This window comes from Bos indicus x Bos taurus, chromosome 8 (genome assembly GCF_003369695.1).
Source record: "Bos indicus x Bos taurus breed Angus x Brahman F1 hybrid chromosome 8, Bos_hybrid_MaternalHap_v2.0, whole genome shotgun sequence".
Lineage (NCBI taxonomy): Eukaryota > Metazoa > Chordata > Mammalia > Artiodactyla > Bovidae > Bos > Bos indicus x Bos taurus.
The window spans coordinates 43,443,502-43,468,624 of record NC_040083.1 but is presented as its reverse complement, the minus strand read 5'-3'; the positions used below and the strand labels follow the sequence as shown (position 1 = coordinate 43,468,624).

Genomic DNA, 25,123 nt, shown 5'->3' with positions numbered 1-25,123 from the left:
ATCTCCCAAATGTTGACATTTTTATTCCAAAGTATCAGAAAATCCCACTCATTAAATATTACTGTTGATTTTTGTCAAAAGAGCCTTCAAGTTTGGGAAGCTGTCAGTGGAAAATGTTGGATGTAAGTTTTCCAAAGTTCAGAGTTTTACTTGAAAACTCAACATTTTGGCAATAAATACTGCCAGTTGTTTTCTTGAAGTGATAGGCTCACTTTTTTTCATTTTAAAGAAAATGGCTGCAAATACCCAAGTCTCAGTAACCGTAGTTTGTCATCAGTCATTCTTCCAAGTAAATGATGTTTCATTAAAAAAAAAAAAAAAAGCAGTGAGCATGGCTCTTCTTTCAAACATCTGCACAAGACCCTTTTCCAAGGACAGCATCATTGCAAAACAGGAGAAATGCTGTATGAGTCCTTCCCACATGGTCACACTACATGAAGAAGATGCCCTCAAAGATAGAGATTTAATCAATTTTTCCCTGCTTCATCAAGGGCATCTTAAGGAAAAATTGACATAATAATTTAAAAGTACTTTATTTCATAGCAGTGAGGAGTACAGTGACTCTCGGTACAGCTTGGTGGGACTGCCTTGAATACTGCTAAGAAACCAGGGTTTTCTCCACCATTGCTTCTGCATCATCAGTGCAGCTGTCAACACAGTGAAAAAGACCAATAACAGCTTTACGTTATTGTGGAAATACTTTTGACTTCATGGATCCTTGAAAAGAAGCCGTGGGCCGGGGATCTCAACTGTGTTTTTGGAGCTGCCACTGTAGGTGTGAGGATGGGAACCCTTGGCACTAAAACACCCACCCCTGATGGGTTTGAGGCAGTTATTGCCTGCTGGTGCTGCCATCACCTTGGGGCTCTGATGCCTGGGTCCCCAGCCAAGGGTTGTGGCCTGGTCCCGAGGGTTTTACCCTTCCACCTGTCCTGTACAGCCCCAGGTAAGAGGTGCTGACTTGGAAGCAGATTCCATTCCTGGGCTCAGTTCTTCTTAGCAGTTGGTTAAGGTGCTGTTCCTGATGGCTTGAAACATTCTATAAGACAAGTACCTGACTGAAAACCAGGGATGATAAATTGACCTGGGTAAAATCTGGGGTTGCCTGAAAGCCATGTGACACGATACCAGACATAATCTGGCTTTGTGTTTCTTCATATTTATTTAAGGGTCCAGTCTTTCCCTTCAGATTGCCGCCGGGGACCTGCAGGAGCAAAGTTGTTTTCCTTGAAGTGATGTGTTTGTCTTATATACATATACAGTCTTATTTTTAAAGAAAAGTTGTAAGAGCAGGGTCTAAATCCGAAATCTGGAAGAGACTGGCCTTGAGCAAACTGAAAAACTGATACCCCTCTGTTTAGCACCTTTCCTACTGAGAAGAAGACCCTGATATGTAAACTGTTGGAATACAGTTCAGAGCAGACCTTTTCTGTGGAGACCTAAATATGTGGACACGGTCAGTCAAAAACGCTCCTGATTTAAAATTTTCTCAGTGTGAGAAATATTAAAAAGACTGGAGAAAAAGATTCCCTGTAAGATAGCTCTGAGAATAGAGACCTGGGTGGAGAGGAAACTCACTGGGCACCTTCCCTCTTCTTCCGTCCTCCACTCCCGCACGAGCTCCGCCGCCACCTCCAGTATGCCAGTCAGTGCTGACAGAGCCTCAGACTGTCGGGCCCACAGAGAGACCACCTGTTTCTTGGCCATGACATAGGCTTTCATGGCCACGAGACATGGCGTTTCCTCCATATCTGACTCCCCTGTAGGGTGAACCGCCTCCCAGGGCGTCCAGGGGATCCTGCCGCACCCCACAGAGGGGCGGAGGCAGGGACTGGAGCAGAAACCGTGACTGGGAGAACTGGCAGGTGCCGGTGAGTGAGGTGGGGGCTGCCGCTGCGCCAGTAGCTGCTCCTGAGGACCGCAGAGCCAGGCCTGCAGTTGACGTGTCCGTCAAATCCAGTTAGTACTTTTCCTGGGAGGAGAGTCCGAACTCCGTTAAGTGTTCAGTTACAGAACTCTGTGCTGTTCCGGCAGCACCCTCCTTCTCATCCTGATGGGACCCTGTGCCCCTCCTCCTCTGCTCTCCAGACTGCTCTGACATCCCATATACTTTTGGGGCCATGTCCCCTTTCTTCACTTGGAATTGCTTGCTTTCACCTTCACTCTCTCCTCCTTTGTTTAAAAATGTCTTCTACTATGGAAACCTCTGATTTCTGAAATTCTGCCTTGCACGCTTCTCCACACAGAGAGGAAACTCCTAGAGGACAGGGTTCGCTTTTGTTTAGATTCTGGGCCTCCCCGCCCAGCACTTTGAGAGCTCCTGCACTCAGGGGATGTCCTTGTCACTCACAGAGCTTCCCAGTGGCCCCAGTGGCCTCGGCGTGTTTCAAATGTGGCAGCTCTCCTGGAAGCAGAATCCACTCCCCTTTGTATTCTCTCTCTCCCCACTCTCCTTCTTGGTTCCTTTGATCTGGTCTTGACCAACAGTACCCTCCCCATTCCCCCCCCCCCCCCCCCGAAGATCCCTTTGCACCTTTGCATCCCACATTGACATTGATATTTCACAGGTCTTTGAACCAAGCCTGCTCCTGGCTTCAAAGACCAACTTCAGGTTCGCTTTTATTATGCAACGCCTTCACCCTACAAAGAAAAGTGACCTTGACAGATTTCTCCAGGACCAAATGACCAAAAAAAAAAAAAACATTCCTTGGGAGAGAAGTGGGCTGTAGCATCTTCCCTGTCTTGTGGACAAGAGTACCGTTAGTGATCCGGCATCAGCAGAACTTGTGCTTTGAAGGCTGGATTTCATCTCGCCCTCCTGGCCACACAGTTGTGCTTTCCCAGAGCCTTGGTCAGTCTCTGCTGTGTGTACGTGTGTGTGTCTTGGAACCTCCCCTTATGACAGGGCTCTGCAGCATCAAAGACTAGATCCTTTGTCTCTCAAAGCACTGGGCAGGTTGCCACACACACACAGGTGCTCAGTAAATTTACTGCTCTGAATATGAGTAGCAGGGGAAGGTGGCAGGTATGGTGATTCCTCTTGTCCACCGTCACGGTCACCACTTAATGGTGTGAACAATAGGCCCGCTGCTGTCTCAGTCATTAGGCTTCTGCACCAGCTCTGCTTTAGCTCAGAAAACCCACCCATTCCCTTGACTGGGTTGTGAGCTTTCCTTCTTGGAGCTGGATGAGTGCTCAGAGGGCCCAGGCCTTCCCTTGTGGCTCAGCTGGTAAAGAATCTGCCTGCAATGCTGAAGACCAGGGTTCGATCCCTGCGTTGGAAAGATCCCCTGGAGAAAGGAAAGGCTACCCACTCCAGTACTCTGGCCTGGAGAATTCCATGGACTGTATAGTCCAAGGGGTTGCAAAGAGTCTGACATGACTGAGTGACTTTCACTTCAGAGGGTCCAGGCATCAGCTCACTGACTTTTCTTCCGTGTGTAGCAATGTCAGGAGCTGATTAGTTTGGACATTGGGTTGCCTTGTGTAAAAGACTGCTAAAAACAGGGAGCTGAGGACCCAGGTGGCTCAGTGGTGTACCTATCAGTACAGGAGATACAGGAGACACAGGTTTGATCCCTGGTTGGGAAGATCCCCTGGAGGAGGAAATGGCTACCCACTCCAGTATTCCTGCCTAGAAAATCTCATGGACAGAGGAGCCTGGAGGGCTACAGTTAATGGGGCCGCAGAGAGTTGGAGCTGAGTGAGCAGGAGGAAGCCTCATTGTTCCACGTTGTTCCAGCAAGTGGCACCCCGCTGTCTCCTCCAGATTCTGTGACATGTCATCAAACAAGTTTGTCTTTTCTTAAGATCTAATGTTCCTTTTTTAAAAAAAAAAAAAAAAGAGCAACAGCTTGTACTACTGCTGCACCTTCCTACCATTCAGCACATGATAGTGGCTGGCAGGTAATTTGACCTCAGACTTAACAGTGCACAATTCTGCCTGGCTGGTACCTCTTAAAACCAGACACTCAGTAGGACAAGCACCGCACAAGGGATGGGATTGCAAAGAAAAATAAAACCCAGTATACATAAATCCACTGCTTACGTGAGATGGCTGTGAATCATAAATTTTAGTTTCCTATGTGATCTTTCATATAGAAAATGGTGGGGTTTGGTTTTGTCATTGAAAAGGGAGTATGGCTCCAGATTTGAACATAAAGGACTCAAAGTGCAACAACTCTGAGAATCTAGACACTAGCCAAGAGTGGGAGAAAAAGCCTTCACACACCTTAAAATGAATTACTGGTTAAGTACCATTAATATGCCATGGGCCCGGAGGCCAGCATATAACACTGCAGGATCGATAAGGGTGTTTATCATGTGTGGGTATTGATCTTTCAGGAAGGAGTGAATCATATTTCACGCTGCATATGTTAGTGCAAAAAAAAAAAAAAGTAGCAGTGGGAATGGGAAGCCTTATCAAAGATATGGATGTGTGGATGGTAGATAAACATACAGCGCTGTAATCGGAGCCCTGCAGTGAGAAGACATCAGCTATGTAGGCAGCGTGTCTGCAGTGTCTGTTAGCCGATTGCTGGTGGTCATTTTTCCAGAAGACATGCTTCACCAGGCCTGCTTGCTTTCCTAGCTGTAGAACCCACACCTCCTGATCTTTCTTCCTTATAGCACACATTAGGACGCTCCTAGTCATAAGTAACAACACTTAAGACAACTGGCTTCATGCTTCTGTTTGCATCTTGGCAGAGGACATAGGGGTTGATAATTCCTGTAAAGCACCTGCTTAAGGAAACGACCCCATTTTCTTGGAACAAGGCCGTGGTGTTCTCTATTATTATGAATATAGTTGGTAAGTCACCTTGGCCAGTTGGTATTCTGGAATCATCTTGGCCAGTTGGCATTCTGGAATAACAAAGAGGGAGATGCAGCGTAAGAGTTTCCGGCGGCCTCAGACGTTTCCGTCTCAGTACACTGCTCTGGTCTTCTCAGTCAGTCACGGTGGCCGTGCAGTTTCCAGTCCCTGTCACAGCATGGGTGTGACGGGGCGAAGTCACAGCCACGGTCAGGGGGCCTGGTACAGAGCTGTGCGTTCAGCTCGCGGGTACGCGCCAACTGTCAGTATCTACTGCTTTGTTTCTTTCTTTCTGAGATTTAGAAAATAGGAGTAGCCTGTTAGGAGTTTGTACAAGGAACACCACTCTTTGAATATATGTACACATACGTGTGTATACATATGTACCATTTCAAATTTTGTATGCTTCGTTTATATATTTTGTGGCTTATGAATTGGAAATATTTCGTGTTTATCATCAATTACTAGTGACACTTAGCCTGACTCACTAGCATGACTTTGAAGACACCTCAGTGGTGAAGGACTGTCTCTGGTAACTCTTGGGAGAACTCTGCTGTAACCCAGGTTGGAGAGAAGGCATATGCTGTTTGTATCCTTACCTTGGGTGAGGGCTGCACGTCCCTTCTTGGGCTGCAGTGAGTAAAGCGTGACCACTCAGCAGTGGAGCAAGGATCTGAAAGGGGGTCTGGGGGCATCTCTGGTCCCTGGGTGACAGGTTGTTAGTAGTGTGACAGGGTTGTTTGAAGGGAGTTCCCACAACAGCAGACGTTCCAGTGTTCTTCATGTGGTTCCCTTTTCCTGTTACTGCAGCTTCCCTGTGCAGCCGTTTAGTTACCTCTTCAGGTCTGGAGTGTTTAAAGAGTCCTACCTGTTTTGGTCTATAGACCATGTACACGTACATACACAGAAGAGACTGTTGTAGCCTACTCTGTTCTTTTACCTCCTTGTTTTGAATTCATCTTTTGTGCTTGGACCAGATTAACTTTACTAAAACATTTTTATGTTATTCTGTTGCTCTAAAAGGGCTTCCCTTGTGGCTCTGATGGTAAAGTATCCACCTGCAGTGCTGGAGACCTGGGTTCTCATCCCTGTATTAGGAAGATCCCCTGGAGGGAGGGCATGGCAACCCACTCCTTGCAGGCAACCCATGCAAGTATTCTTGCATGGAGAATTTCATAGACATGGGAGCCTGGCGGCCTACAGCCCATGGGGTTGCAGAGAATCGGACATGACTGAGTGCCTAAGCACAGCTTGCTCTGAAAACTCATTGACTCCCTGGAACTTGAGGGGCAATCAGAAGCCCTTGTCTGGATTCACAGACAAGGCCTTCCACAGTTTGTCCCTAAGTAACTTTCCAGCCTCAGCATCTCTTGTCCCCTGACATGAACGCTGCGCTCCAGCTAGGCTTATCTGGTCAGTGTCCCTGGAAAAGGACATGTCTTGTCCTTTTCCCCTTCCATGACCATGTTGACACTGTTCTCTCTTGATTTCCTCCCTCACCCCACCGTCTCTGAATCACCTCCATCTTTGCTGATGGTGACGTCTGCCTATACTGTCATCATAGCCATTGGATTATCGGTTTGTAGGATTCTTGGTCTAACACATAACTTTCCCAAATAGATAACTCACTCTTAAGAAGAAATGAAACATTTTGAATGTTCTTTGTGCCTTTTGCAATACCTGGACATGGTTGTTCTGTGATGACTAATGAAAAAAATCAAATATAAGTACTAGAATACACCTTAAGGTCAAGAATAAATGATTTCTGCACTGCCCACTCCTCTTGATAATCCAGAAGCCTGATGAGGAGTAGTATAGTTTGTCAAAGCCCCGGTGTGGGCCATGAAAGTTAGAACCGTCTGGCAGCAGTATACACAGAGCAGCTACAGCTTGTGATCCAAGCTCTGCAGCGGTTTCTGTAGCAGCCCAGTTTCTCTCTTCAGTGGAAGTAATGTGTGTGCTCTCGTTTGATAGCCAGTCAGCACTGTCACAATAATGCAGCCGGGAGTCACTCTTTTTTTAGGGAAATTTGTGGGGCAGTTGCAGCTTCCCAGGTGGCTCAGTGGTAAAGAATCCACCTGTCCAGCAGGACACTTGGGTTCAGTCTCTGGTTTGGGAAGATGCCCTGGGGGAGGGCATGGCAACCCACTCCAGTATTCTTGCCTGGAGAATCCTATGGACAAAGGAACATGGCGGGCTGCAGTCCACGGTGCAGTCATAAAAGAGTCAGACACGACGTAGTGACTAAACAACACCAGCGCTGTCACAGTAACCCAGTCAGGGATCACGTTTTTTAGGGAAGATTTATGGAGCAGTTGCTTTGAATCGTGAGGCCAGTGGTGGTTGAGCTTTTGAGTGTATCAGGACCTATTGAAGGCTTTGTTAAAACTCAGGATGCTTGGCCAGCCCTCACAATTTCTGGTCTGTGCGACTGGGGTGGGTCTGAGAACGTTCTTCTCTGTAAGTTCGCAGGTGGTGGCTGTGCCGCTGACTCGAGGCCCACACTGAGCAGCGCTGGGTGAGACCCGTGTAGTTTCCTGGGTGTTTATTTCAGCCTGGGAAGTGCCCACCTACTGGTAATGGGCACATCAAGGCTGAGAAGCGTGCAGCTGTTGTTTTAAGTAAGGTTTTAATTTGAATCTTTAAGATACAGTTGGGTGGTTTATAAAATACAGAATTCGGTAGTTCCTCATGTCCCTGGGGTGGGTGCCCTTTCCCAGTGCTTTTTAAAATGTCACTTTTTAAGAGCGTGTAAACATTTTTAAGTCCAAAATATTTAGGCATTTACTGTTATAAAGCTCAAGTGATTTGTATTATGTGAATATTGGTATGAATCAAAAGTTTTCCAATATATGTCTTAATTTATTCTTAAAACTCAATATACTTTGAAAGAGGTAATAAAATATGGTAGGTGGAAAGGTGATGGCGTTTTAATGAATTACTGTCTGTAGCAAAACAAATCCTTTCTTTGATCTGATGTATGATGTAGCATTTTATTTGAGGTTTAGTCTGAAGTTTATTGAAGCATTCTTGTTACCTTGAGGATTATTACTGACAACATTTTGTTGCTGGATAAACTGAGGCCTGATTAAAGGTCCTGACTAGGGTTATGATGTAGAAAGTCTTGAAGCCTGTGCCCTGAATGCCAGTGTCTTTGAGTTTCTGTTTAATTCTTTACTTCCTATTATATTTTGTTTTCTTTATCAAGAAGCTTGGTTTTCAATGGCAGTCCCTAAGGGTACCCAGTGTTTTTAACTCTAGAGACAGGGATGAGCATCTGAAATGCCTATGAGATTGTGTATGGATGTGCCACTAATGCTTATGACTGGATGGTAAGAATGTCATTCATTCCTTTTTTTAAGTAACCATGTAATTTATCATTTTTTGCCAAACTTGTATTGCTTTTAACAATAAAGTTTAACAGTAAAGACATGACATTGAAAACAAAAGACCTAGATACTGAAAACCACATATTCGCCACTAAACTGTGTTTAAAATAAGAGAAGGGACTGAGGGAAGTTCAGGAGGTGAGAAGGGCACGTGCCGTCTCCAGACTGGAGTAGAATAATGGGGTTGGAGCTTCTCATCTCTTGGCTGGGAGGACGAGTAGGGAGGAAGGCAAGAGATGTTATAAGATGATGTCCCTGATGAGGCATCGCCAGGAGCCTGTGGTGGACGGATGTGGTGTCCCAGCAGAGAAGAGACTTCAGTGCTGACTGTAAAATGAGGCTGTAAAAATACATTTTGTCGTAGCTGTCTCCCGAACCTTCCAGAGAGTGCACGTTTAGTCATGCCTTCCCCACGTTCAGTCAGATGACCCTTTCTGAGCACCTGCTCTGGACCACGTGTTACTAGTCTTGGGAATTGCTCTTCATGATCTTCCCCCTGCCTGCGTGTGGTCAACCCTTCTCTGTGTTTTAAAGATAAAATAACATCTTATTACTCCTTGGAGCTTCCCGTCTTTTCTCATATTTATTTTGATGCTAGGCTACTTGGAAGAAAACCTGTTCATTGATCCTTGCTGCAGATTCTTACCCCCATGTATCTGGCAGTGTGCTCAGCATGAGGATGCACAGTGAGCGGGGCTGGGGTGGGGGGTGCCGCTCGTTGGGTGTCCCTTCCTACCAGAGAGAAGGCTTGTCACCATATTCACGGAGCTCACCTGCTCTTTATCTCCTGCAGGCATCTTCTTCTCTCACTGTGCTGAAACCACGAGGCCCTAAAGGCCCAGCCGTCTGTGGCTCTTTTCCAGAACTAATTTTGCTTGGTCTCTTAGCAGCCGTGGACACCGTGGCCTGCCCTGCTTGGTCCCTGTCGACTTCGTCATCTGTGGCATTAGGCTCTGTCCTCTGTCCTCCAGGGTCCTGGCCTTGGTGCTCTTTTCTCCTTTCATAACATACTCTTCTCTACACCTTCCTGCTGCTCTCCCCAGATGCAGTCCACATCTCCGGGTGGTGACTCCTGAATCTCGACCTCTCCCATGAGTGCAAGTGCCAAGTTTCTCATCCTCACTCACCTGCCCATGTGTGTGCCCTGCGGCCCCGTGATGCAGCAGACAGAGCTTACCCTCGATCTCCGCTGCCGCCTAGGTCTCCTGCCCTTCCTCTTCTTCCGTGTCTCAGTTCCTGGCGCCCCTCGGTCCTGAGTTCTGTTGCGTTTCCTCCCACCCCCACCGCGTGTCCCTGGCCCAGCCTTCCCCAGCTATTATTTGCAGACTGCTGTGTCTCTCCCCGACTACTTCAGCGGCTCCCTGCTGGCTCTCCTGCCCCTGGCTTGTCTTCCCTTCTCTTGTCTTGAGAACTGCTATCCAGCTGAATCCCCCCACAGTGCAGGTCTGTGCTCCTTTGCTCAGAAACCCTCAGTGGTTTCCACACACCCTGGCGAGAGCTGAGAGCCATCTCAGGCTGTCCCTCGCCTGTCTACAGCCTGCCTGTCACCTTGGCCCTCTCTTGCTCTTTTCTCACCCAGGTCTTCACCTCAAGGGCCGGTCCATCACTACAAAGTCCCCCACACTTCCTGCTTCCATCCCCGTGTCCTTGCTGCCCTGTCTTCGGTTTTCTCCTTTTCTTGTGCTCACGCTCAGTCATGTCCGACTCAAAGACCCACTGGACTGTAGCCTGCCAGGCTCCTCTGTCCATGGGATTTCCCAGGCAAGAGTACTAAATCAAGTTGCCATTTCCTTCTCCAGGGGATCTTCCCGACCCAGGGCTCAAACCCATGTCTCCTGCGTCTCCTGCATTGGCAGGTAATTCTTTACCACTGAGCCACCAGGAAAGCCTGTTTTTCTCATTTTCACCTATTTTCTGCTCCTCTATTTATTTGGATATGCCAGATAGAAGTTATGGCACATGGGATCTTTTAATTGCAGCATATGAAATCTTTACTTGTGGCATGCAAACTCTTAGTTGTGGCATGTGGGATCTAGTTCCCTGACCAGGGATCAAACCCATGTCCCCTGCATTGGGAGTGTGAAATCTTAGCCACTGGGCCACCAGGGAAGTCCCCTGCTCCTCTTTTAAAGTGAAATTCAGGTGCAGTTTTTGTTTTATTTAATGGCAGTCTCTGTAATTCCTTTCTAGGCTGTGTGTCATCTTTCAAGCCTTAGAGATTGCATTGTTGTTCATAGGTATTTCTGCATGAGAGTCCTCGTTATAGTTTGTGATCCCATCATTTATCCTAAACTGTAGATTCCACATGGGCAGGGGCAGCCTAATACCTCGTAGCCATTTCAGGCACCTGGCCAACTCATAGAACATTGTTTAATAAAAAGTGTTGGAGAAAAAAAAAAAGTGTTGGAGAGATGACTTAGGAGTCCCTTCAGTTGATTGGAATTGATGGTTTAACATCTAGACCCTGTGCTGCAAACTTCAGCCTGTGGGTCACTTGGGCCTGTTGCCTGTATTTGTGAATAAAGTTTTATTGCAATGCAAGCACCCAGCAGCCTGTATGTTCCACAACAGAATGGCCACAAAGTCTAAAATAGACACTAATGCACCTTTTACAGAAGTTTGTCTCCCAGGTCTATACCATTATCCAGACTAGGGAAGGATAAAGAACGATCAATTGGAAGGAGATGAAAGAAACCAATGTTTGCTTAAACTCTTAGCCTCTTGCTTTGCCTTCAGACATACTGGTGTGGACAGACAAACAGAAAAGGCATCTAGATTTTCTTATTACTTGATTTAAAGTGAAGTGCAATTAATTTTGTTATAAGACTTGCAGATAGACAACTTAGCTAGATTTGATCTCTAATTTCTTGACATTAGGGTAGGAAATTTCTCTGTAGAAGTTAGACGTGGTCAGCCTTTATGTAACTAAAATGAGCCCTGCCTAAAATATTTCTGGTGTTCTCAGTAAAACCAACCACCAGTGCCTGTCAGCTCTGCTGCCCGAGTTGCTCCAGCCTTTGGAACTTACCTGTGTTCTGGCCACAGGGCAAGCAGCACGTTCCGGAGCCTTGCTTTGAAGCTCTGCGGATCTTGAGGAGGGAGGCCGTATGTTGGCAAGGTGTGCAGGTAGAATTTTGTGGTCCTGAGACTGATACCATGTTGTCGTTTGCTTTCTTTCTAGAGGGGCGTATGGTCATCCAGGATATTCCTGCTGTCACCAGCAGAGGGCATGTGGAGAACACACCCGATCTCGTTTCTGACTCCACCTACTACAGCAGCTTTTACCAGCCGTCTCTGTTTCCGTACTACAACAACCTGTACAACTACCCGCAGTACCCCATGGCCTTGGCTGCTGACTCCTCTTCTGGGGACGTGGGAAATCCCCTTGGGGGCTCCCCTGTGAAGAACAGCCTCCGGAGCCTCCCAGCACCTTATGTGCCTGGTCAGACAGGAAACCAGTGGCAGGTAAGTTGTTACCCAGAGAGTGAAGAGGATGTTTGAAACCACACAAACACATACACCCAAACCAGCACACGTGTGTGCCATTGTGCAAAACGTGTAGAAAGTGTTCACTCTACCCATAACATCATTTAACCACAGTCGTTGACTAAAAGGAACTGTAAAGAAATACGCGTACATTTGTTTGCATTTTGGAATTTTACTTTTTCATACTTCAGTGTCACTTTGTGTAAACCCCAATGGGCCAGAATCAGTTTCGAAAGTGGCTTCTCTGTGAGGCCTCACCTCCTCCAGCCTTTAGAGCAGCTTAGAGAATACTGGACTCAGCCTCTGGGTGGGAGTAACCGTGTGCTGTTGGCACCCTGGAAGGGAGATGCAAAGTGATCCGAATGTTTGCATGGAAGAAAGGTGAGAGGAACTAGGTCACTGCTGTGCTGGGCCAACTTGAGAGCATTTTTATCTGGGGATGGAGGTCAGTCTTTCATACACTAAGTATGTGTTTCTGAAATAGTGTGCAATCAAGAGCTTTTAATATTTGGGGTAAAACAAAGCATTTTGCATTATCAGGCAACATTTATTCGGCGCCATTCTGCCATTCAGTTTTCACCATTTCTCTCATGCCAGTTTGTCAGCGGCATGTTCAAGGCCTGGAAAGCATAGCGTTCCAGGCTGGATTAGCATGTTGTGAGAATGTGCACCCATAAGCACTTAGAATCAGCACCTCCAAACCCCCTCCACCTGTAGAATACCAATTGTGCGAGAATTGTTCTCCTTTTGGGTGCGTTTACTGTATGTGGGCTCTCCACATCGATTGCAGCACACTGAGGTATATGTATTTGGGGAGTTTAGGGTAAGTCTTTGACCTTTTTATACCCACTTCTAAAAAATGCACATTGACATTTTCTTCTGAGCAATTCTGTTCCACTTTGCATTTGTTGGTGTGGAGAAGTTGTTGATACTCCCTTAACCTCTTTTTTGGGCTCTCACACTGGCCTTATGGACCTGACTTCCTTGTAATAGTCATGTGTCAGCTTTAATCCTCTGGGCTACTCATTTTTGTTAGTTTTTCATGAGTTTTACTTTTAGAATCATACTTTTAAAAAAGGTGCTGGAATTTACAGCTGATGTGAATGTAAGGAAATTCAGTGATTTATAGATCTGCAGGCTGGAGTCCTGTAGGCCTTTCAAAGTGCCAGTTGGGTTTTATGATTTGGGACACGTTTTAGGTTGATTTCTGTTAGAGATGCTCTTCTAAGAAAGGAGAAAGAAGTATCTTATTTGTTTAGTTGCTAAACAAATTTATTTGTTGTTAGTTGTTAAGGCATGTCTGACTCATTATGACACCGTGGACTATAGCCCTCCAGGCTCCTCTGTCCGTGGGATTCTCCAGGCAAGAATACTGGAGTGGGTTTCCACTTCTTCTCCAGGGCATCTTCTCAACTCAGGGATCGAACCTGCATTTCCTGCATTGCAGGTGGTCTCCTGCATTGTAGGCCAGTTCTTTACTGCTGAGCCACCAGCGAAGCCCCATATATGTTATAAGGAAGCAATAATTAAATAGAAACACGTAGCAATAATACTTATAACCAGTATTTAAGGGACAGGAAATGAACAGCTCACTTTTTTACCAAGTCACTATGGCAGGGGTGTAGGGAATGGTGTTCTGGGGCAGAGCCTCTGCCCACCTGGCTGTTCTGCTGTGTCAGGAGGGTGCCCTGGCTCTGCTCTGTGGACAGTGCCTTGCCCATTCCTGGGGGAAGCTTCCCCAGAGGGCAGAGGGTGCAGTGGCCCTCTCCTTGTTGTAGCCATGCTTTCCTGTCTCCCTTGTGGAAGGGGTCCCACAGCTGCACCTGGGGGGCCCTGAGCTGGTCTCCCTCACCGGACCTTCCCCCTTGGTCTGACCCTGGCTCCACATGAAGGGCCTGAAGCTTAAGCAGCATCTCCACCATCTACTGTCTTGACTCTCTCTTGCTAAGATCCAAGTTCCCTCCTCACTCTTCACCAGAGCAGTAACTTTGATGTTATCTTCCTTCCCTTGCTGCTTTGTGTATCAGGGTGTTTGTGGGGAGCAGTGTGAAATGTTTTCAGAACAAAGAGCTCTTTTCTGGTTCCTAGAAAAGATCGATTCTAGTGGAGATTGTCATCATTTTTTAAAGCCAGACTTCTTAGAAATTAGTGGGGAGGGTCCTGAATTATTTACGAAAAGAAATCATTGACTTTTCATTGTAGAGTTGAGACTTCCTATAAGTCTCCCTATAAAGTCATGTAAGTCACAAGTAATTATTGAACACCTACTCAGTGAAAAGCTTATTTTTAAAAAAGCTAGAGCATTCTCCAGGGCCAACATCCCAGGACTCTTCCTTGGTGATGCCCTGCACTCATGCCGAGAGCTGCTTTAATTCAGGTCTGCCTCCAGCCTCTGGAGATTTGTGGCCCAATCAGGGGTTCCTGTCCTGTTGTGAAACAGGAATAACATTTGTGACACTGGAACAAACTCAGGATGAATGGCTGGTTCCACTGACCAGCAGCTCAATTTCACTTCTGCATTTAATTGCCTGCAAAGGCTGTTTATTGCCTGGTGCACTCCTCCACGGCAACATTACCTTTTAAATAAACATGTTGTACCAGGTTGACAAGGGAGAGGTGCATATCACGGGAGCAGAAATAAATATGGGAGGACTCTGAGCTGTATCTGGGCTCTCCTTGCAGTCCCCACGGCCAGCGCCCCCTGGATTAGCTTTTCAGAAGCTTGTACCACCAGAGGTGGAAACTCCGGTTCCAGGAACAGTTGGGGTGTGGTCACATGGCAGCAGAGGTGACTCCTCCCTTCTGGTAGTTCAGTCTTAAGATGCAGTCATCCGCTCATGATTATCCACCTCACTGGAATGCATTCGGTTATGAAATAATGATGCCTTGAGGTCCGACTCTTTGCCAGGGATCTACCGCTGAACCAAATGGACAAAATGTCGAAAAGTAGGTCTTGGGGAAAGACTGTTATCACCTGGTATATGAGAATGGGGAATCATCTGTGTAGCCCCGGGTTTGAAATAGACACAGGCAGGCAGGTAATCAATGGGATGGCTAGGCCTTGGTGCACAGAGAAAGGCGCTCCCTTGTGGGCTCTACTGGGATGGCCCTTCAGCACTTGCCTGCCATGGGCTGGAGGACCCCCGCAGGGCACCTGTAAGAGGCGCCTTTTTTTTTTGTTTTAATTAACTTTACAATATTGTATTGGTTTTGCCATACATCAACATGCATCCGCCACGGGTGCCTTTTTTGACTGCTGGCTGCCTGCTGTGTTTGTTCTCCATCCTGTACCCAGCAGCCTGCCGGGGCCCTGGTTTTCACATTGCCTCCTTTTTTTATTAGTGTGGTTCAATATCAGAACAACCTCAGCTCAAAGAATGCTTCTGGAGCATGTGCATTGTGGGCACAGTTGCAGCGCCTCCACTTCTGTGCCCTTGGGGTCCCCTAGGAGGGCCAGAGGTGGGGGTGAGGGATAGCCAGCCAAGGCTTAAACCTGGCTCCCACTCCCAGGGAGACAAGTATAATTAACCATTAATTAAGCCATTGATTTTTGAAATTTCTAAACTTATGAGAACAGTATATCAAGGAGAAGGTAGTAGAATGAGAATCTACTTCAGTTGTGAAGATGAAATAGAATTCAGATCAATTGTGTGCCCACGTCAGCCCTGTAAGTTGCACTATCAGGCCCCTGGGGTAATGTGCATCTGGTCACATCAGACTCCTGACTGACTGGCTAAAAAAGGGGAAGTGGCTCCCTGAGGAACACAGCCCCAATCCTGGGCCTTTCTCTGGGTGAGGTGCTCTCTCTGCAGACACTCCGGCGATCCACTGGGCTTCCACTCCAGTCCCATCACTGCTTCCCTGGCTTCTCTTTTTAGAGCGAAGTGGGATCTGGCCACTATTTGTTGGTGAGCAGACACTGACAGTCTTTTTCTTCTGGAAAGAAAAACTTATAAGTTTTCAAGCACACAGAAGTGGAATCAGCAGGACCACTTTCAGTTTAAAACATGTAATTTCTTTCCTCAGGAAAAGGAAATTAGATGTGGTATTTGCCGATCTAACCACCCTAATTTGATTTTTAAAGGGGGATTACAGAGACATACATTTCTGTTGATACTCTGCTGATGTGGTGTATTTATTTTGTATCAGGGCACTTGTGTGCACTCTGTAATTCTAATAATTTTATAGGTGCTTATTTTAGGATTTCTAGATTAGACAGTCATTTCATAGAAAGATATTGATAATGACATTTTTCTTCCCCCTAAATACCTCCAGATGTAATTTATGTTCTTAATGCGTTATTCACTTTAGATACCAGTGGTGGACAGCGGGTGCCAGCTTGTTCTTTTATTTTACTGGAAATGTATTTTGTGGTTCACTGTCTTGAAAAGCAGGCTGTTGCTAGTGCTGGTTTACAAAGAAATGAGGAAAACTGAGACAAGGGGGTTTCTCTAACACCTAAATTATTCAGTTGTTTTTATTGAGACCTTCCCTTTCCAACTTTTTTATGTTATGAGGATTCCTTTTTTTTTTTTCCTATAAATGCCCTTCCTCAGCAATGTAAGAAGCTGGAGGCTCTGCCCCTGTCTTTCCCACCCCTGTTTTAAAAAGCTGTACTGGTCTGAAGTCCAGAGAGGGTCTGGAAGCCCTGTACCAGCGTTGTGTCACCACGACAGCCGCAGAGCTCTTCAGGGTCTTCCGTATGCTGTCTCTGACAGTTGTCTCAACCTCCTTCCAGATCTTTTCCTATCTCTTTATCTCGGCCCTGTGAATGCGCTTATGTTAGTTTGGCATTGTTGTGAGGCTCTCACATGCACCTCAAGTAGATCCTGCTTTCTGGGACATGGGGCTTGGGCTTCCTAGTTCAGAAGACCAGCCTTGGAGAATCTTCTGTTTGAACTTAAAAGTCATTTCGGACCCCTGGAAGTTTAAAGCAGTGAAGCAAAGATGTCAGGCTTCCCCAGGTTTGGGGTCACATTGCCTCTACTATGAACTTTCCCTTGAATGGACTATCTGGTCTTAGCGACATCTGTTATTTTCAATTCTGAAACAATTCCTCATTAGATTGTCCTCATTCAGGGAGAAACAGTAAACCCAGCTTTCTTGGACCTTTACGTCATATTCCTACTCCTCCTGTCAGTCAGGCTTGTGGGGCAGCAGTAGGCCCGTGTGTCTAGAAACAGTCCTGTCTCTCTGTTTCTAAACCACCTTCTCACTGGTGTGTGTTTCCACAGAGGAATTGCTGTGCTGTCTCATTAGGTAGGAACAAACTGGGATCGTGACAGGCACCACCTGGCCTTCATCACACTTGTCCTGAAAGGAGTGGTGGTTCTCTTGCACAGGTTGTGAACGATGTGCTTTGCTCTTGCTCCTGCAGGAGGGCCAGTGTTGTAAGAGCTGGTGCCGGTGGTGGCAGTATTTCTGCTGGCTCCTAGTCTGGAACCAAAGCTGAGGGAGGGTAGTGGGTAATTTAGAAATTGAGCTCATTCATGGTGAGAGATGGGGCTGAGGAATGTTCCTTCACTGCAGCGCGACAGCAGGAGAGTCATTTCACAGAGTATTTGGTTAAAAACATCTGGATTACAGAGGAAAGTGGAACTGGCCTCTGGAAACCGCAGGCACTTTTTGAAGGCAGCTCTGAGTCAGAGAGGACCTTGGGGAGGGGCTGGGCCCCGGCCGTGCTACCGATTGTTTCTCAGCCTGGCTGAGGCGGTCCAGTAGCATCCTAGGAAATCCAGATGGAGGGTGACCTCGGATTCTTAGGGACCTTTGGGAGACCCCCAGTAAATCTTGGGCCATCCTGCAGGTTCACTTCCATTCTGACATGAGTCCAGTTTAATCTGAACTGAGTTGGGAAACCCTGGAAAGGGCTCATCTCCTCCAGGGACTACCACACCATTTACTAGAGGCAGAAAGAAAGACATTATCTGTCTGTTGTGAGATTGTGTCTCATCTCTGACACAATAGCATTGGGTTAGTAAATAATACAGTCATTTGGGAATTCTGTAATCTGTTTGAAAATTAGATAATTAGATCACAGTTTTTAAAAAGCTTTTAGATTTGATTTACTTGAGCTCATGGCCAAAACCTCGTCTATTTACATTTGCCATTTTAGCTTACTTTTTTCCTAAGTAGATGTCAATAAGATATAAAATTAGTTGCTTTTCAGAAAGTTTTAAGTATGTGCATGAGTGAGTCTCCTATTTCTCAGGAGTCCATATTTCTGTGTCCTGGTAAGTGGCCCTCATTAGTTGGATAAAGACCAAAATAAGGGAATGCATAAATAGAGGCTGATTTGCCCTGTTTTTTGGAGCTATATTAGGAATATAGTAGCAGAAAAACAAAAAGAACATAGTCATGAGAAATCTCCATCCTGTTTCAGAGCGTGTATAAGGAACTCCTCTGTGTGTTCATCATTAATTCGTTCAGTGCAGGCTCCATGCCTAGCCCTGTGCTGCACTGTCCCTTCCAGGGCCACCTCACGGTGGGTAGATGAGGAAGGACACATGCAGCTCTCTGATCACTGTGTGGTCAGAGTCTGGAGGTGCCCAGGGGCTGTGCTGCCCTGTGGAAAGGTGGGTTCTGTGCAGTGCTGTGCCCGTGCGTGGGGCCAGGCGGGGTGAGGACAAGTATTTTATCACTGCTCTTGTTTGGAATTGCTCCTGCTTGATGATAATCAGAAGCAGGTTGACTTAGTTTTATTGTTGTAAAAAGTGCTCTACAGAGAGTGTACCCCTGGGTACCTGCCTGTACCCAGGACAGATTGCTCTCAGCACCCCCTCCTTGGGAGACCCTGACCCTGAGGCAGTTCCTTGAGATGCACAACCTCCTGGGAGCAGGGTTCATAGAAAGACCAAGGAACAGAGGAAAAGGGATTATCTTTTCATTTTATGTTTTCATTTTTCTTCCTTTTTTCATCACAGTTCTTTTCAAAAACATTCTTTTTGGTGATTCTTAGCCAATACTTGGAGAAGGAAGGCAGATGTAATCATTTTGATGTCTTGGGTAATGGTATGCAACCAAAAATGGGAAGGCGTGTTTTCTCTGTCTCTGTCTCTCTCCCCATTTAATAGTGTCAGTGTAGTCTCTTGTTGGTTTTTCAACTTTTTAAAATGTGAATAGTAGAAACATTTCAGACAATACATTTTTCTTTCAAATATTAAGCATTTATATACTTAAAATAACTTGTGAAGTATGTAGTGGGCAGAATTTTGTCTCCCTCTTTTACTAGGGCCCTGACACCTGTGAAAGGGCTCAGTTCTGTGCTAAAAGGCCCAACAGAGGGTCCTTGGATGTTAGCGCTGCCCTGCACAGAGGCCCCCAAAGCAGGAGGCCTGGGGTGGGGGTGTGACAGGACAGTTACTGGACTGGCCGGCCAGGCGCCGGACCCTTCCTCCCTGCTGCTGCACTCGGCCCTGAGACCCAGCCTTGTCGGGGACTGGTATCCCCTCTGTGGGTGGAGGAACAGAGGCTCAGGGACATGGAGTAACCTGCCATGTCACAGGCTGGCAAGTCGGGGGCTGGAGTTGGAACCCTGGTTTGCCTGGCTGAGTGCACAAGTGCCCTTGTATCTCTGCCCTCCTCATGGGGCAGCACACATTCTTTGGTTTTCCTGGTATGAAACCATGAGGGGTTATATTACATCTTATGATGTAAGGTATTATAAGATATACTATCTTATATAATGTTTTCAGAGACTTGACATGTTAGGTAATAGGAGAGTCCCAGTACTGACAGTATTAACCACATCTAGATTTCTCTCTCTCACCTACACTCTAGTCACTCGGTGTCACTTGGTCACTTTGAGGTGGGCTCCCATTGTGGGTCTGGAGTGGGAAGTGCCTTTCCGTGCCCCTGACCCACCATGAACTGGGTGTGGTGCCCATCAGCGCTCACCAGCCTGTGTTCCAGTTTTTGATGCCAGTTCGGGTAAAGGACAGGCACACATGTGCTCACACTGGGAAGGTGGCCCCAGACAGGCTCACCTCGCCCTACAAGCAGTCTGTCATGCTCAGTGCTCATCAGATGCCCTTCACACTGCTGATTTATGCTAAAAGTATCCTAATGTTTCTGACAGCTCATGTGTGACGTGAATATAATCCATATTTCTTGGAGCAGCTAATCCAAGTGGCTTATTTCCTGATACTGCTGATAGGGCTATATCTCTTGGTGTCGCCGCCATTGAAATTCTGATGGTAACATATTGTTTGTGGGTCACTAGTTTTGTCTAAAACAGTAGGATGGAACAGAGTAGCAAAGGTTAATTAAATTTGTCTATCAAGATGGGGACAGAAATGGATGTCTCTGATACTTCTGGTTCTAAAATCAAAGTTCCTGAATGTTGTGGTTACAGGCATTTTTTTCTTCTAATTTTCAGACTGACTCCCTCCCAAAATGTTTCATATTTGATCTTGGAGCAGTGAAAACATGAAGAGTTATTAAAAGCCAAGGGCAGCGAGTAGGCCTTTATAATAGGCAGATTATATATTATATTATAAGCCTATTACATGTTATAATTACATATTATATATGTTATATATTTAACAGATATATAATTATAATTGCATATTATATAATAAATATAAAAGATACATTTAACGTGTGTTTAAATTTTAATATATTTATATAATTGTATATAATACATATTTCACTTAAATATATTTAAGTATATAATAGATTATATATCGTAATAGGCCTTCGTTTAGAATGGGAAAGGTGGCCTAGTTTAGCAGAGATGCTTCCGAGGCCCACTTGCCTTGCATGCTGCCTTCTCTGCCTAATCCCTTTGTGAGTGGAACCAGGTTTGTTGATGTCTCTGAGCAGTTTCTTCCTGCGTTCATGATGATTACATTATGAGGACTCAAGTATCTGGTTTCCATCCCCCCAGCTGTGAGGGGGGATTACATTTCTCTGGAAGGTTTCATTTAAGGATGTCACCATTCCGAAGCCCCCTCCACCTGTCTACAGAGGCGTATGCAATGTTTTGAGAGCCTTCCATGTTAGAGAAAGTGGAGCGTACTGTGTCTTGATAGTTATTAAGAGAAATTTAAAAATACAAACCAGCTCTTTCACTGAAGCTGTTTCCTGTTGGCTTTTATGTGAACGATGCTTGCATTTCTGCCTGTCTCTGTATGACTTTGGTTGGAAAGTCAGGGTTTGTGGTTTTCGATTTGTGAATGAGACAAATACAAGTTTTCTAGCTCTAAAGGAGCTAGAAAATCCTGTGTAAGTTTGTGGTTTAGGAAAAATGAGGAAAGCGCTGGGCTGGTCCCAGAGGCTGGTTCCAAATGAACCCCCCTTCTCCTTTGTTAACCCTGGAAATGCATAAAACCCTTCCAGTTCCCAGGAAAAGGAGCCGTTTCCAGAATTTTGTTTTTTCTTACTATGTACCTGCTTTTAAAGGTCCTTATTTCCCTTCACCTAATTCTTACACCAGTATCTTTCAGACATTTTAGACCAAGATCCACAGTAAGAAATGTTTTATCTTGTGATCCAGTATATATTTGTACCTACATACAAACACAAAATTAAAATTTCATAAAATAGCTCTTTCCATATTGTATGCAGTAAATTCTCATATTTCTGTTTAACTTTGTTTTATTTCATTACTTTTCATACTGTTTTGAAAAATATATATTTGCTGATTGCAGCAGCTGAAATATTTGGGGCCCATTGTGCTGGTGGTAAAGAAGCCGTCTGCCAATGCAGGAAACACAAGAGATGTGGGTTTGATCCTTTGGTCAGGACTATCCCCTGGAGGAGGACATGGCAACCCACTCCAGTATTCTTGCCTGGAGAAGCCCATGGACAGTGGGCTACAGGTGGGCTCTGGTCCATGGGTTGCAGAGAGACATGACTGAGCAACTAAGCATGCACGCACAAAGGGTCACTGTGTAAGGGAGTAAACTGCTGTCTGTACCGCGGATGCTGATGGGAAAACAACCAACTGAGCAACACAAGTTCTGGCAAATTAACTTGGATTTTTGTAAATGGGGGGATAGTCACATCTTTTCTTTTTTTACTAAGGACAATCAAAATGGAGTGCTAATAAATGCAGTTGTAATCTGGTTTAAGATGCAATTCCCATCTTCTAAAGTTTATAAAATGACGTGAATTCCTATTCTATGTCTTCTCCAGAGTTTATGTTTTTCCCTTGGTTCATCGTATGGTGTTTTTATGTTTTAAAATCTCTGTTATTAGTCCTGCCTGGAATTTAGCTGCTTTTCGTGTGTCCTTTTTGAAGAGCTCGCCCACATAAGTTCTGTTTTGTTTTAGCAGGTGTCAAAACTTTACCATGTGCTTTAGCAAGTTTGAAACTTTGGGCAACACGGGGGTTACAATTTTCAACACTTTAGATTTATCATTTCTTAAATTATTTGTCCTCTCTACTATATTGCATACACATGCTTTCTCTCTGCGTTTTCCCCCTCCCATCTCCTCTCAGGAGGAAGAGTGTCTCTTCCATTTCTGGACAACTGTTCTTAGGTTCTCCAGTATCTAAGTGCCGACCCTCAAGCACAGCTCCTTCCCACGTTGAAGGAGTGCCCGGGGCCAGGGGCCTGAGTCGTCTCAGGCCAGTCTCCCTGTTTCCTTTTCACTTCCTGGCTTTAGGGAGGGAAGTAGCAGGCACTCCATAATGTAGAACCTTAGAGAAAGCAAGGTGGGCCCTGCAGAGGAGGTTAACTCCTAATAAAGTCAGGAGAGAGAACTAACTTCCAGGGAAGCAAAAAGGGAGGAACGGAGTGTGGCTGTGGGGAGTCTGCTTGTGGCGCTGACTCAGCTTTGGGCTGGTTGATATTTCTGAACTGGTAATCTCTGAACTGTGTGTATAACAGCAATCATATAAAAATAACTCCTTCCAGACATGACATGTGGGGTCTGAGAGGATAAATCAGGTGCCTGTTTAAGAAGGTGGATGGGCAGTTGCCTCTCAGGGGAAGCACCTGGCCTAGATAAGGTCCCTGGACTAGAAAGACACTCAGTGTATGATCAGGCATCCCATTCAAATAGTTTGAAAAGAAGCTTCTGTTAAAACTAAAGGAATCCAGGCCTCCCTGGTGGCTCAGTGGTATAGAATCCACCTGCCATTGCAGGAGACACAGGTTCAGTTTCTGATCCGGAAAGACCTCACATGCCATGGAGCACCTAAGCACGTGTACCACAGCTATTGAGCCTGCGCTCTAGAGCCCACGGACTCAGCTGCTGAGCCCGCATGCTGCAGCCTGAAGCCCACACACCCTGGAGCCTGCGCTTTGTAACGAGAGAAGCCCGGGCACCGTAACAAAGAGTAGCCCCAGTAGCTGCACCTAGAGGAAAGCCCTTTCAGCAGTGAGGACTCAACACAGCCAAAAATAAATAAATACAATTATTATTTAAAAGAAAATAAAGAAATCCTTTAATGGGGGCAAAAGTCAGCCCTAACCTCCACTCATAACCTCACCAGAAGACCTATAATTTCAGCATGTGAAGCTTTCTTTTGTAGAAATTTTTCTATTCCTAAAACCAAAGGTTTTGCAATTAGGATTATTCATTTTATTTATGAATGACTGAAATATTTAGTGTATCACATTAAATGGAAAATGGTCACATACAATTAAAATATTATATAAACACTTTGAGACTATTAATATAAAGTACTAAAGCAAATACAGTCATATTTGTGCATCTTAAAATTACAGAGCTGGGGTCTTAGCTTTGTATGCTATAACAATCCTATTTTCTTTTTTTAAAATTTATTTATTTTAATTGGAGGCTAATTACTTTATAGTATTGTGGTGGTTTTTGTCATACATTGACATGAATCATCCATGGCTGTACATGTGCCCCACCATCTTGAACCCCCCTTCCTTGCAATTAGGATTATTAACCTATACAGTCACTCTTCTTACAAAGACCATTCCCTTTCTTCACCAACTCTAATTCTGTGCAGTCAGCCCTTCTTGACATAAACTAGACCAGTACTTGGTCTTGAGGAATCTCTTTTAGTCGGTCCCTGGATGGAGTGTTTGGTTCAGTGGGAGACCAGACTCTTCCTATTTGAAGTGTTAATAGACCACCAGTGACTAGTATTTAGGATTTTTTTTTTTAAGGAAGTGGGGTCTAACATTTTTACATTCTGTTGGGATTTTATTGTTATTATTTAGAAAAAGGGTGACTGAGGTATATAAGAAGGAAACCTATGCTTCTGATTTACTGCGCTGTATGTTCTCAACAGTTTAATAAAATAAAACCCAAAGCTCTTAGGTTTTCCTCCAGGTTTAATACTAATACCGTGCACGTTCTCCGCCAGCCCAGCTCCTATCTGTAGGTCATACTCTGGTTCAGAGACCTGGGGTGGGTAATAAGATTATAAAACATGCCTGTTGCTTGCCAGTTACCACATGCTAATAATAATAGTAGCCATAATTCACTGGAATCCAGGACTTTTAGGTTTTACTTGGTTTGTTTGTTTAAAGGAATAAAAAAATAAAATCTTGAGGAGAAACAGGGAGCATTGCATAAACGAAAGAAAAAGTGCATCCTTTCAGCAGAGCTGAACATACCTTTGGTTTGTGAGCACCTTGTGTCCTTCAGTAGAACTCGCTGTTTTACTGGAGGTGAGGAGCTGAGGACAGGGGGTGGTGTTAGGTTAGTGTAAAGCAAGGCTTCTCAAGCTTGGGGGCATCAAAACGGCTGGACAGTTCTGTGCTGTGAGGCTGCCCTGTGCACAGGAGGGCTGTCTCTGCTCTCTAGAGGCCAGTAGCAACACTCGCCGCAGCGTGACAATTAAAAGTGTCTCCAGAAGTTGCTAAATGTCCCCAGGGGAAACGTTTCCCCAAACTGAGTACTGCTGGTTTAAAGTAAAACAGAGTGTTTCAGAGGTTTCCTTATTTACCTGTTTTTGTCTCACCTAGAGTTGCAGACTGTGATTTTTTTTTTTTAAGGAGGAAGTTAGAAGTGATCTTGAGTTTTAAATCGCATCTTTCCATGCTGTTTTCTGGACTTTTCTGGGTGAATCACGACTCAGTTTTAACTTCATGTTGCAGAGGTTTACATGTGCAGTTAGAAATGCGTCGACCCGGCTCTCTTGCTTATGTCCAGGTTGTCACATGGATGGGTATTTGTAGATTATTCCTCTAGGAGCAGGTGAAGTGACTGGGGACCTCAGTAAGTTCACATTTTAATAACCTCAGGTGGAGTCTGACCCTTTGTATCTTTTCCGTCTTTTGTAGCTCAGTTTTCTGGGAATTCACTGGAGAAATCAAAAGTCTGAGTTCAAAACCTATTTCTAAATAATCCTTGTTATTTGATGCTTTCTTTTTTAGGTTTTTACATTAAAAGTTATTTTTAATCGGAGGATAATTGCTTTGCAATATTGTGTTGGCTTCTGCCATTCGGCGTCATGAATCAGTCCTAAGTACACATATGTGCACGCCCTCTTGAAGCTCCCCTCCCC

At 45.3% G+C, this 25,123-nt stretch overlaps 1 protein-coding gene across 2 annotated transcripts in view; it reads left to right on the top strand.

Annotated features, from left to right (window-relative positions):
- DMRT1 (doublesex and mab-3 related transcription factor 1) overlaps window positions 1-25,123 on the top strand; it is a 96,226-nt gene that overhangs the window by 25,963 nt on the left and 45,140 nt on the right. For both annotated transcript variants that reach the window (XM_027550794.1, XM_027550793.1), the window contains exon 3: window positions 11,384-11,667. In XM_027550794.1, coding sequence (XP_027406595.1) covers window positions 11,384-11,667 — 284 coding nt within the window. The remainder of the gene's footprint in view (window positions 1-11,383; window positions 11,668-25,123) is intronic.